Raw genomic sequence first — 12,236 nt, 5'->3', positions numbered from 1 at the left:
TGTCGGAAAACTCAACTGGGACTTCCCAGGAACTAAAGTCTCATCCACTGCTAGAAGGACATTTAAATACACAGTATTTACTGGGGGAAAAAACCCATTTAAATAACACAGTGAGTGTCTCTGCAAAAAATCATAGTATCAAAGTAGTACATTTTATCCCATGGCTCCTCACTACATAGCCCTTTCTAAAGGAGTTTAAGTGATTTAAATAAGTATCTAATATTACTTTAGGTAGCTTTGTATCTCACCTCTTCTGGATATAAAGAACTGTACCCATCTGTAGGTAGCTTTGCTATACAACTTTAATAGAATTTACTGGCTTAATGGAAAAGTTGGAGGAAGAAGACATACCAAAATCACTGGAAGAACAGGATGCCAACTGATGAGTAAGAGGATTGTACGAAACGCACTGAATAGAGTCATTATGCCTAGAAAGAAGTTACAGTCATATTTCAATAAATCATTCTTAAATGCCCCCTTTGCTGACTTTCAGCAAGATAGCTGAAAGGTTCACCAGATGCTAGAAATAATTTGATCAGTTTATATTACATCAAATTAATCTGCTATTACTATAAACTAGATCAGTAATAAACCTTACAAAAATTGTCTCTAAGTGGCAGGATTCACTGTATTTCATCAAGATCAGCTAAAAATGTACAGAGATATTGGTTTGTGAAACACGATTAAAGGTTATAACCAAATCCTAAACCAAATATGCCTGTGTATGCTGCTCTCAGTAGTCCTCTGGCTTCTGCATACGACTAGTGATGCACATACACATTCAGAAACACAATCTGAGAATGTAGTTTAAGAGGAATGATGTAGAAACTAAGCCAGAAGATGGAATACACCAAAAGCTCCAAACCTGATGTTAAATTTGCTCTTTGAACCAGCTTTATATTAAATTTGTTTGTTTTACAAGCAGAGTCACTTTCTGTTTAATTTTATTCTGATCTGTAGAGTTTCCCCAGTTCGCTTACAGCCCTCTAAATCCAGAGGCTTATCCAGGCTTCTCACCCTCTTTTAAGCCTTTAATTGCTTTCCTGCCTCGCTCTGATACTTTGACTGCTCTTTTCCTCCTCCCTTTCCTATTACCCCCTGGCATTTTCTCTGACCTTAGCCAACTTTCCTCCAGATCTAACAGCACACACTCTTTGACAGCAGAAGAGCATAATCAAAGTCTCCTTTTGAGAGGCACAGAATTGGAAGGCGTCACTTACGTGTATTTCAGAATTCCTTCTAACTTTGAAGTCCAAATTATCACACTTTTATCAGCAGAGCCAGATGCGAAGCGTTTGCCTAGGAATTAGATATCATTTAAATCCCATGCATACAAGAATCACTTTCACTCCAAACATTCAATCAAAGAGAGAGCAAGAAGTTCTTGAACTTGACAAGGCTCCTGTAATAAAGGGCTTAACACTGCAAGTGTCTTGATGTGACTGCACTCCCCCAGCTACATGGAACTCAACTGACTTTGTTATTCCCACAGAGCAGGCCGTGCTAAACCCCAGCCAGGCAAGGAAGCAGCCAAACTTTCCAGTGCTGTCAGCCACTGCTGTCAGTCACAGGGTGCACGTTTAAGTTAACAAGGTCAACAGAAAACCAAGTCCATTTCCACAGGTACCCCTGACAGCTTAACCAGCAGGATCTGAGAGGAAGCCCTCTGAAACCACACAGTAAGTCCCCACAGAATGAGAACTGGAAGCAGAATAAGGCCTGTAGTGAGCATGGTAGCGTGTGGGGGAATCAGAAAGTTGGGAAGCCTTGGGATAGAGAAACTATGGGAATAAAAATAAAAAGCAGAGGCAGGTGGGGTGCTAGAGAGAGGATCTCTGGGACAAGGCTTCTCCTCACATTACCCACAAACATCAACTTCACCACCACTGAAGTAGAAGGGGGAAAAAAGTGGGGACTGCAGTTCTTGGATTAACAGGTAGCCTCACCTGTACCAGCAGGGTACTTCTGCAGGTCAAACTGTCTATTACAAGACAAACAAATCACCAACACTCACATGTGTGTTCAGGCAAGTCAGTGAAACAACCCTGGTTTTTCTATCTAGCAACTGGCACTACAGACATGCACTGTACAAACCAGACTAGTAAAGCCCCCCAAGTGGTACTTACCATCTTTGGCATAAGCCACACAGTATACAGTGTCCTTATGTCCTTTCAAAGGCTGAATTAAGGTTCCATCAGAAGTATCATACACCTATTTAAACAAGAAGATAAAAAAGCCAAACAAACAAAAAGACATACATAAAAAAATATCCCAGCGAGAGCTAAGATAAAATTACTGAGGGCCAAATGGTTATACACCTTCTTTTGTGTTCTTTTTTACATAGCATACAAGCCATGCAAGATGAAATGGCTTGAAGTGCAGAAGCTTTTAATGCAATACTTCTCAGAATGAGAGAAAACTCACTGTTAGAAAACTACATGCACAGAAGACTTCAAACACCTCACTTTCCCACCGTGTTTTACTCCTTCCTTCTTTCTCTTCATTAGGTGCTTAAATATAATAAATTAGTGGAAAGGGCCCTAACTCAATATCCTGTTCTGTGAGCACTGTGAGAACGGCAGCTCACTGCCCTGTACTCCTGCAATACATCTCCATGTTGTGCCACCCCCACCCCACCTGAAAGCTTTGCAGGGCCCACGAGCAGCACAGCTCTGAGCAGCTGCTCCTGATGGGTCACAGCCACAGGCAGGGCAGAACCAGGGAAGCACAAAAAGCTCCAGCTGAAGTTTCTCACAAAGCCAGGGCACCAATTTGAGTTTCTTTTCACAGCTTTGCATGAAACTTGTAACAATGCAGTGTTTGCAAGACACGCCACTGTGCTACATGTGGGTTAAGGGTTTCCAAACCACCGGGTGAGGTGCAAGTAGATGAGATAAGGAAAGTAACTTAAATCTCATTACTTTTGGAAATAGAGCTTAAAACTTGGTAAGAAACATTGAAAAGCATCAAAACATTTTAGAGGTAGCTTGCACTAATATGTATGCAGATAGGAGGCTGGACTAGTAGAGATAAGAGGATTTTTGATAGGTTGGGTTCATAAGTACATGTGAAATAAGTCATATGCATATAGATGTAAGAGGAAAAAGATTCCCTACCAGCAGTCTATTTCCAGCAGCAATTATCAACTGAGTCCCATCCGGCTTGAATGCAAGGTCATAAATACTAAAGGAAAAAGAAGAAACAAATCACACACACACACCCCGGGAAACTCCCGGTTAGAGACAGAAAATAGATCTTCTTTCACGCCAAAGATGCCGCACAACAAACACCGGGAACTGCGTTCTCCAGAGGCCAGCAGAGCCTGAGAAAGAGCCCCGGCACCGTCTCCCCGTGTCCCGAGGAGCCCAAGCACTGCCCGCCCCAGGCCCCGGGAGCAGACTCACACGCACGGGCGCGGCTCCTGCCCTGCGGCTCAACGGGAGCTGAGAAAGGCAAAAGAACCACCCCGAGAAGTGTTACTGAGCACAAGTATGGAGCAGGAGGAGCGCAGCGCTGCTGCCGCGGGGGCCTGCGCGGGAGAACCGCTGCCTGCAGGAGAACCGCTGCCTGCAGGAGAACCGCTGCCTGCAGGAGAACCGCTGCCTGCAGAACCGCTGCCTGCAGAACCGCTGCCTGCAGAACCGCTGCCTGCAGGAGAACCGCTGCCTGCAGCAGAACCGCTGCCTGCAGAACCGCTGCCTGCAGAACCGCTGCCTGCAGGAGAACCGCTGCCTGCAGGAGAACCGCTGCCTGCAGCAGAACCGCTGCCTGCAGGAGAACCGCTGCCTGCAGGAGAACCGCTGCCTGCAGCAGAACCGCTGCCTGCAGGAGAACCGCTGCCTGCAGCAGAACCGCTGCCTGCAGGAGGACGCTCAGCCCAGGCCTCTCGCAGACCCCCGCGGTGAGCGCGGGACAGAGCAGCGGCAGGCACCGCCGAGCCCAGCGCGGCCTCAACCAGCGCGCCCAGCGGGGAAAGTGCCACCACCGCGCCCGGCACCGCTCCCTGCGCTGCCCCAGGGGCTCGGCAGCGGCTCGGCAGCGGCTCGGCAGCGGCCCGCCTGCTCCCGGCCCACAGCCCCACCAGGACGCGACCCCTCACAGGCCGCCCCTGGGCGCAGCGGCCCGCGGCGGCCCTGCCGACCCCCAGGGCCGCTCACCAGTGCTCGGCCTTGTCGCGCCAGGTGAGCGCAGCCCGCATGCCCCGGGCTGAACCGGGCCGGGCCGCCCCTCCTCAACGGTCGCCTGTTTACACCCGCGCCGCCGGCGCCACGGGCAACGCTCATGCGCCTGGCGACCCGCCGGTCCGCCGCGGCGGCAGGGGGCGCCCGCCAGCGGGGCCGGGGCGCGCTTGCGCAGTGCAGGACGCGGGAGCACCGGCAGGTCATGTGATGGCGGCGGCGGAGGGCTGGCAGGGCGGCGCGGGAACGACCCACGGTGCCTCCCGGTGGGATGAGGCAGGCGGTGGCAGGTGACGCCGTGGGGCGCGATGGGGCCGTGCGGGGACCGGGACTAAGTTCGTTGTTTCCCAGAGTCGCCGTGCTCGGGACCGACTCGTGTGTCTGCTCCCCCGTGCAGCCTCCCCGGTGGCAGCCGAGACGCAGCAGCTGCGGAGCGTTCCGGCCCCAGCTCCAGCGGCGGCGGCACCGGCGCGACGGCGGAGATGGGGTTTGCGGAACAAGCGGCGGCCGGGCCCAGCGCCGTGCCCGTCGGCTGGCAGAGGTTGGTGAAGCGCAGGCAGTCAGGCAGGACGGCGGGGAAGATCGACGTGTACTTCATCAGGTGAGGCTGATCCCGGGGCAAAGCTCCCGGGAGCACGGGCAGAGCTCGTGCGTGTGTGAGTGCATGCGGGGGTCCCGGGAGGAAGCGCACAGCGCGGGGCGGGTTTGTCGGTAAAGCCGCTGTGGAGCTGCTCCGGTCCAGGCGCCATCGCTCAGCGGCCGCTGTCCTTTGCGTTGCGGAGATCACAGAATCCCAAGGGTTGGAAGGGACCTCAAAAGATCATCCAGTCCAACCCCCCTGCAAGAGCAGGGTAACCTAGAGTACATCACACAGGAACTTGTCCAGGCGGGCCTTGAATATCTCCAACACAGGAGACTCCACAACCCCCTGGGCAACCTGTTCCAGTGCTCTGTCACTCTCACAGTAAAGAAGTTCTTCCTGATGTTAACGTGGAACCTCCTATGCTCCAGTTTACACCCATTGCCCCTTGTCCTACCACTGGATATCACTGAGAAAATGCTGCAGTAGGTGTGAAGTGAGAGCCAGGGGTGAAGGGTGGGTGTCCTTCATTCCCTTTTTTCTCCTACCACAGCCCTGACGGAAGCAAGCTGCGATCCAAAAAGTCCCTCGCGGAGTATTTAAGGAAATCTGGGGAGACATCGCTGAAAGTGGAAGATTTTGATTTTGCAAACCCTAATGGGAAGAGGAGGAGATATTTCAGTGTGAAAAGCCCCAGCACAAAAGCCCTGAGAAGTGGTTCAGAGAATGAGGATCCTCACAGTCAAGTGCAAGGCCTGCAAAATGATGCAGAGGATGGAATTCAAAGCGTTCAGACTGGGAATGAGCACCTGGGAGACACTTCATGCACTTTGGAAAGCCAAGAGTTGATCGAGAAAGGCATGAACCCAGAGGACTGTTTGAAAACCAAAAAGAAGGGGGCAGGTTTAAAATGTGTTCAGAATAGGAAAACTGGGAAGAGCTCAGAAGAGAGGAATCGTGATAGCGCCCAGAACAAAAGGCAGAGAAGAGCAGGGAACAAGCAAGAAATGGGATGTCTACAGAGCAAGAGGCTCTGTAGACAGACAGATACGTGTGGAGCAGGCAGGTGGGGTGGGAGGAGCAGGGGGCAGACCCTGCGGGTGCAGGCACAACTCAGCTGTGGCCACACTCAGGCTTGCAGCTGAGCACGGTGCCAGCTTGCTTGCAGAGGGAGCTGCAGAGCCTGGTAGAGGAGGAACCTGCAGAGACAGAGTCTAAGGACACATGTGCACAGCCTGAGGAGAAACCCAGCGGGCTGGGAGTAGGGAAAGAGACAGGTGGGGGGAATCTGGGTAACCAGGATTCTAAACCTGAGGCTGAAAAGGCTGCTGATGCCTTGCAGTTGTGTGACAAGAGCAGCTTCACTACCGTTAAAGTGCTGCCAGGTACATGTGTGGCTTGAGCAGAACATGGGCCTAACATTCTGCCAGGGGTTTTACCCATACAAGCAGAGTTTTCTGTTCCAGGTCAGGCTGCTTCAACATCTGAACCTGTCTTATTTCTTTATCCAACAGCATTTGACTTAATGCAGATTTATTCACAACTGGAACTTACTCTATTGATCTCTTTAGCCATATAATTCAGTAGCGTTCATTACCTTCACTGTACCAACTCTTAATATCATTTCACAGTTGGTCAGTTTGGTTCTTCGAAAAGGCTCATTCTGGCTTGTTCTGGCTGGAGTGTGTGGGCAGCGTTTAATATCTCAGCTGTACTTTGAGCCTGTTTCTTCAGACTGCAGCAAAGTAGGTCTTCTCTTGTGAAGACTTTTCAGAGACTTGAAATGCAGAGGAGTACCAGAGTGAATCTAAAACATATCTATGTTCTGGACACCTAGAAGAAATCTGTGTCTTTGCATCACAACATAAAGTCGAAAGGATGCATGAGACAGGACAGCAAAATGCTTGGGTTCTTTTTCCCTTTTTAATGCTGAGGTATTATCTCTTTGCAGAAGAGTCTGTCCCACGGACACAAGTGGATAGGAGGAAAACAAGTCCATATTTTTCAAGCAAATACAGTAAAGAAGGTATACTCTTACGATATTTCTTATGGGGGAAGGGATGGGATGGCTCAAGATCAGGCGATGCTGTGGGGAATTTCTTCAGGTTTAGGCTGGCTGTACTCAGGTTGCATCAGAGAGCTCAGCTCAGCACAGTTGATCTCATCCTGTTTTACACCTCAGTGGTCTGTGTCTTGCAAACAGCTCTGAAGGCTAGTGTCAAACACCGCCATCTGCATATTATGTCTCCGCAAAGATGAATCTGCTTCAAAAGTTCTTCATTGGGGTTTATTATTTTAATTTAAGTAGGTAACCCCATCCTTTACTGTCCAATAAATCATCCTGTGTTGTTTCTGTGTACAGATCCCAGTCCACCTAGAAGGAAGGCCCGCAGAAAATGGACTCCTCCACGTTCTCCTTTTAATCTAATCCAAGAAACACTTTTCCATGATCCATGGAAACTTCTCATTGCAACCATATTTCTCAATAAAACCTCAGGTAAATAGACTAATACAATTTGATGTTATATAAATGGCGGGGAGGTGTTATAGGATTAGAACAGCTGCCATTTTTAATAGCATTAATGAAAGAATAAATGTGTATTAACCTGTGTCAGTGTAAAAAAGCAGTAAGCTGTAAATCAGCTCCTGCCTCTGAAGAAAGCATGCACAGATATGAATAAAGAGAAAGACCTGCACAGCCTTCTGCTCATGGTGGTTGCTCTCACTAGGTAAAATGGCAATTCCTGTACTCTGGGAGTTCCTTAAGAAATACCCTTCTCCTGAAATAACCAGGACTGCAGACTGGAAAGAGATGTCAGAGCTGATCAAACCTCTTGGCCTCTATGAGCTCAGAGCAAAAACAATCATCAGGTTCTCAGGTAGGATTCCCCAGGTTTGCCAGTGGAATGGTCTAAATTACAGGAGTGAGGCAAACATCTATTTCAAACAGTGTTCTCTGATTTTCCCTTCTCTTGGGCAGATATTGGTGGTGGGTTGTTTTTTGCAGCATTGGTCTTACATATGCGGAGCTGCTGCTCCTGCTGTCTCAACTGTGAGAATGAAATAACATACATAGAGACCTTGAGCACAGAAAGATGCGAATGCCTGCAAGAGTGACTGTGTTCTGCAGGTGGCTCTCCTCTGTGTTGCATCGGGTGACACCCAGAAGGCCCTTCCAGCAGGAATTCTGCTATGATTCTGATATTTTCTGTACTTGCAATAAAACTATTCCTCTGTGGGTTCTGAGGAGAGAGATGTAATTAAAAATCCCCTCATAGTGATTTGTTTAAGAGGTGTCTAAGTTGTCCCTGGTAGGGATTCATCACCTGCTGTCACCAGGAGAGACCCAAAACTTCTGTTTTCCATCTAAAATGTTCCAAAGTGGAGCCAAGTAACAGTAGCAGAGAATGAGGATTTTGTCCAGAGCTGCTTTGGCAGCTGCCTGCGGGCAGTAAAGCCTATACCTGTGTGTTGCAGATGAGTACCTGAGCAAGCAATGGAAGTACCCCATTGAGCTGCACGGCATTGGCAAGTATGGGAACGACTCCTACAGGATCTTCTGTGTCAATGAGTGGAAGGAGGTGGGTGTGTGGCTGCACTGCTGGCTCCGGGCTCCGTCCTTTGCCTCTGATTGTACTGATGGCTTGACTGGGTTAAAAGAGATAGTGATTTCCATATCTTCAGGAGGTCGAGTTCACAGAATGTCCCTTTTATAAGTCTGAACCTCTAAAATCTTGTCACCTTCATATTGGTTTCTTTTTTCCCTGTAATTTTCCACTCTCACTGTGCTCTTTTTCTTTGATGTGGGGGGTGAGGGTCTCCTCCCTGCTCCAGTTACAGACCAGGTTCCTTATGCTTCCTGCCAGCCTGATCCTGGCATCCCTCTGTGATCAGCACTGGTGGTCTCTGCCATGCCAGGGTCCTCTTATGGCAGATGTCTGTGAGGAGCTGTTTTGCTCTCCAGTGTAGGACCCAGTTAACAGGGGGTGGGTGGTTTCGGGGCTGACCAAGTGCCGTATTCCTTGGTTGGCAGAGGCTGGCTGCCTGGCATGGGGTTTAATGCTCCTGTGGGGCACAGAGGGGTCCCAAGGGAGGGGAAATCCACCAGAGCAGTGAGGTCTTTCAAAAGAAGTCTTTTACTGAATGCTGAGCATTTTCATGGTGTTTTAGGTACAGCCACAGGACCACATGTTAAACGTGTACCACACATGGCTCTGGGAGAACCGGGACAAACTGCACATAGGCTGAGGCACTGGGAAGGTGCCCACCTTCTGGTCTTCACAGCTTTATGTGCTCTGCACAGTGGGTTACTCTGACCAAGTTCTTACATCAAGTATTTATCTGTGTGTTGCACCCAGTATTGGTCATTGTTGCCATGTCATGTTTCCAAACCCTGGGTTTTAATAAACGTACCCCAGTTTTTGTAGTGCCTGTTCACAGTGTCTCCTGGGCCCAGCAACAGCCTCGGGGCACGGTGCCTCTGAGTGATGGTGGTCTTGGGCTCTTTCCCAGCGCTCACTGCCAGCAAGTGCCCAGCCCTGGTCACGCTGTGCAGGTGGAGGCTGGCGATGGCAGGGGTGCTCTGGGGCCGGTGTGGAGAGGAAGGGGGATGAGGAGAAAGCAGCTGATGTGTGGATAGACTCCACAACTCGTTAAAGTTGTAGGTATGCTTTTTATTCAGCGCTGAGGTGCATGGGGATAGCTCCTTCAAAGCATGCACACCTCAGGGTTGTTCTCCCTTTACATTTATTCTCTTAAGTCATACATAGACATGAGGTTGCTCAATCTGCCTATACGTATTTATTATCTATCCCCGCTTTGTATTATAATGAGCCGGAAGGTCCTTTGCACCTGTGCAGTGCCCCTTCTGGTCATGGGCAGGGGTCTCAGGATGAAGTAAATGAGTCTTCCTCTTGTGGGTAGGGGTCTTCACGATGAAGTAAATGGGTGTTCCTCTTCTTAAACCTTACACCTTTTAACCTTCAGACATGGCCTCCTAATGGTCGGAGCCCAGTCTGCCTCTCCCTGGTTTATCAGTAGAACCAATCATCTGCTTTTGTCCCTTGTCAGTAGAACTGCATCTGCTTCTCCCCCTGCAGCAGTAATCAATGCCTTGGCAAGATGGCAGTGGCAGGTACATAGCACAGACAATGCTTTTGTTTAAGCAAAGGAATTCCTTTACCCCCCTGTACATGGGTTACCCTGTATCACAGTGATGTGCGGCAGATCCCGCGGGCCTCCGCTCCCACGCCCGGGGGTTGAGCAGCCGCTCCGACAGGGGGCGCCCGCGCGCCCGGCGGGATTGGCGGAAGCTGCGTGTGCACAGGCAGGTCCTGATAGCTTCGTCCCGAGCGCACGGTACCGGCCGCGGGGCAGCACCGATCCGCGGTACCGGCCGCGGGGCAGCACCGATCCGCGGTACCGGGACGGCCCCGCCGGACAGAGCCCGCCCGGTGCCATCCCCCGCCGGCGGCCCTGGGTCCCGCGCTGCCCCGCGAGCGTTCAGTGTCCGCTCTGCGCAGTCGCGGCCCCTCGTGAGCCTGGCAGGACCTTCTGCATATCCCATCAACCCCTGCGCCCAGCCCCGCCTCCCTCTCTCGGCGGGGCCTGCCGCGGAAGGTGCCATCGCGCTCCCGGTGAGTTCCATCCGCCGCCATCCGCCGCCGCCCCCGCGGGTCCGTTCCCCTCCCCTCCGCCATCCGCCTTCCCCGCGGTGCGGGCCCTTAGAGCCGGGACCTCCGTGGCGGGCATCGGCGAGGCGGCGGCGTGGGCTGGGGCCTGACCGGGGTCGCGGTGCGGGGGTTCGGGCCCGGGCCCGTCAGACGGCGCAGCCCCGGGACGTGGCGGGTTTGGCGCACGCGCTCCGGCGCCGCTCTGCCGAGGGAGCAATGAAGCTGCTCGGGGAGGGGGGGGGGGACGTGAACGGGGCCGCGGGCACCTCCCAGGATCGCATCTGGAGAGCTCTCGGTGCTCTGCCAGCTTCGGAGGCGGGAGGCAGAGGCACTGCAGGCGAACACCCATTCCCTCGCCAGCCTCCCGAGTGGCCCGCGAGGGAAGGCAGTCTGCGACACGCGCTGTAGGCGGGCAGTGCGTCAGCTCCGTGCCAAGCCGCCCTGCTCACAGCGGTCCCGTTTGCCTTAGGCACCATGCCTGCCCTCAGGCCTCTCGTGAAACCTAAGATCGTCAAGAAGAGGACCAAGAAGTTCATCCGGCATCAGTCTGATCGCTATGTCAAGATCAAGGTAAAACCTCACTGGGGAAGCTCATGAGGATGTGCATTTGGGGCCAGCTGGGCACAGCGGCCTTGGGGTTGGTGGTGAATTAAGGCATGAAAGGTGCAGGGCTGTGCTGGCACGGTGGATCATGGCTGGAGCTGTCACCTGGAGGCTATCGCCTTTGTGCTGCTCTCAGAACTGCTCCCTGCACTAAATGTTTTCTGTATTTCTCCAGCGGAACTGGCGCAAACCGAGGGGCATTGATAACAGAGTTCGCCGGCGCTTCAAGGGCCAGATCCTGATGCCAAACATTGGTTATGGCAGCAACAAGAAGACCAAGCACATGCTGCCCACAGGCTTCAGGAAGTTCCTGGTCCACAACGTCAAGGAGCTGGAGGTGCTCATGATGAGCAACAAGTACGTCTGTGGGGCCAGGTTGCAGGGGGAGGCGGACATGAGGGAATTTGTTGCTTTCAAGAGCACAAAGGTTGTCTCAGTTTCCCCAGCAGCGCACCCACAGGGTCCTGGGTGGTGAACTCCTCCTTTGGTCACAGAATCCCAGGTTGGAAGGGATCTCAGGGATCATCTGTGCAGCCTTTCTAGGTGAAGCACAGTGTCACAGAGGTGGCAAATAGCTCAATATGTGCACCACTGATAAAGCAGCGATTGGAGAGCTCTGGCTTAATGTGCCTGTTGAGACACAGGCCTGAGTTCACATGTAGCACTTTCAGAACAAAGTAATAAGAGTAATAATTAACACTTAAACCCTGCCTCTTACTGGCTCTTTGTTCACAAGAGGAAGAGCAGAAGGGTCTCGCTCTGCTGAGCATCTGGTTCAGGCTGGGATGGTCAGCCTTGGTGATAAGGGGAGTTATGTGCTTCAGCTCCCCTGTTGTGACACTTCTGTGCTTTGCTGTATCCCAGTGCTGCCAGCGGGATGGCTCTGAAGCACTTTGCCTTGGCTGCTGTGGGAGCTGAGCCTGATGCACTGTGTGTTCCCAACAGGTCATACTGCGCAGAGATTGCTCACAACGTGTCTTCCAAGAACCGGAAGATAATCGTGGAGAGGGCGGCCCAGCTTGCCATCAAGATCACCAACCCCAATGCCAGGCTGCGCAGTGAGGAGAACGAGTAGAGCAGCCTCTGCCTCCGAGATGTATTTAATAAAGTGTAAACCAGACTGGGGTGGGTGTTGTGAATGGCCGGAGGGAAGGGCTGGGGGCAGCGGGTGGCTCTGCTGTACTGCTGGCTCGTATGTGTCAC

The 12,236-nt window shown here is 51.9% G+C and overlaps 3 protein-coding genes across 3 annotated transcripts in view; 2 read left to right on the top strand and 1 right to left on the bottom strand.

The window, feature by feature from the left end:
• Positions 1-4,285, bottom strand: part of IFT122 (intraflagellar transport 122) — a 32,746-nt gene extending 28,461 nt beyond the window's left edge. Inside the window, exons 1-5 of the mRNA XM_034066011.1 lie at positions 4,158-4,285; positions 3,117-3,183; positions 2,127-2,211; positions 1,221-1,299; positions 352-428 (exon numbers count right to left, since the gene is read on the bottom strand). Coding sequence (XP_033921902.1) covers positions 352-428; positions 1,221-1,299; positions 2,127-2,211; positions 3,117-3,183; positions 4,158-4,198 — 349 coding nt within the window. The 5' untranslated portion in view covers positions 4,199-4,285. The remainder of the gene's footprint in view (positions 1-351; positions 429-1,220; positions 1,300-2,126; positions 2,212-3,116; positions 3,184-4,157) is intronic.
• An 81-nt stretch (positions 4,286-4,366) lies between these two features.
• MBD4 (methyl-CpG binding domain 4, DNA glycosylase) lies at positions 4,367-9,185 on the top strand. The gene is made up of 8 exons (XM_034066012.1): positions 4,367-4,468; positions 4,576-4,779; positions 5,312-5,616; positions 6,710-6,784; positions 7,121-7,255; positions 7,488-7,637; positions 8,236-8,339; positions 8,929-9,185. The coding sequence occupies exons 1-8, from the start codon at positions 4,389-4,391 to the stop codon at positions 9,004-9,006; spliced, it is 1,131 nt and encodes a 376-aa protein (XP_033921903.1). The 5' UTR covers positions 4,367-4,388; the 3' UTR covers positions 9,007-9,185.
• Positions 9,186-10,240: 1,055 nt separating this feature from the next.
• Positions 10,241-12,153, top strand: RPL32 (ribosomal protein L32). Its single transcript, XM_034066000.1, has 4 exons — positions 10,241-10,394; positions 10,900-11,000; positions 11,209-11,390; positions 11,979-12,153. Exons 2-4 carry the CDS (start codon positions 10,905-10,907, stop codon positions 12,106-12,108), a joined length of 408 nt encoding a protein of 135 aa, XP_033921891.1. The 5' UTR covers positions 10,241-10,394; positions 10,900-10,904; the 3' UTR covers positions 12,109-12,153.
• Positions 12,154-12,236: the final 83 nt, after the last annotated feature.

The sequence above is a fragment of the Melopsittacus undulatus genome, chromosome 9, assembly GCF_012275295.1.
Source record: "Melopsittacus undulatus isolate bMelUnd1 chromosome 9, bMelUnd1.mat.Z, whole genome shotgun sequence".
Lineage (NCBI taxonomy): Eukaryota > Metazoa > Chordata > Aves > Psittaciformes > Psittaculidae > Melopsittacus > Melopsittacus undulatus.
This window is presented reverse-complemented; position numbering and strand designations above follow the sequence as displayed.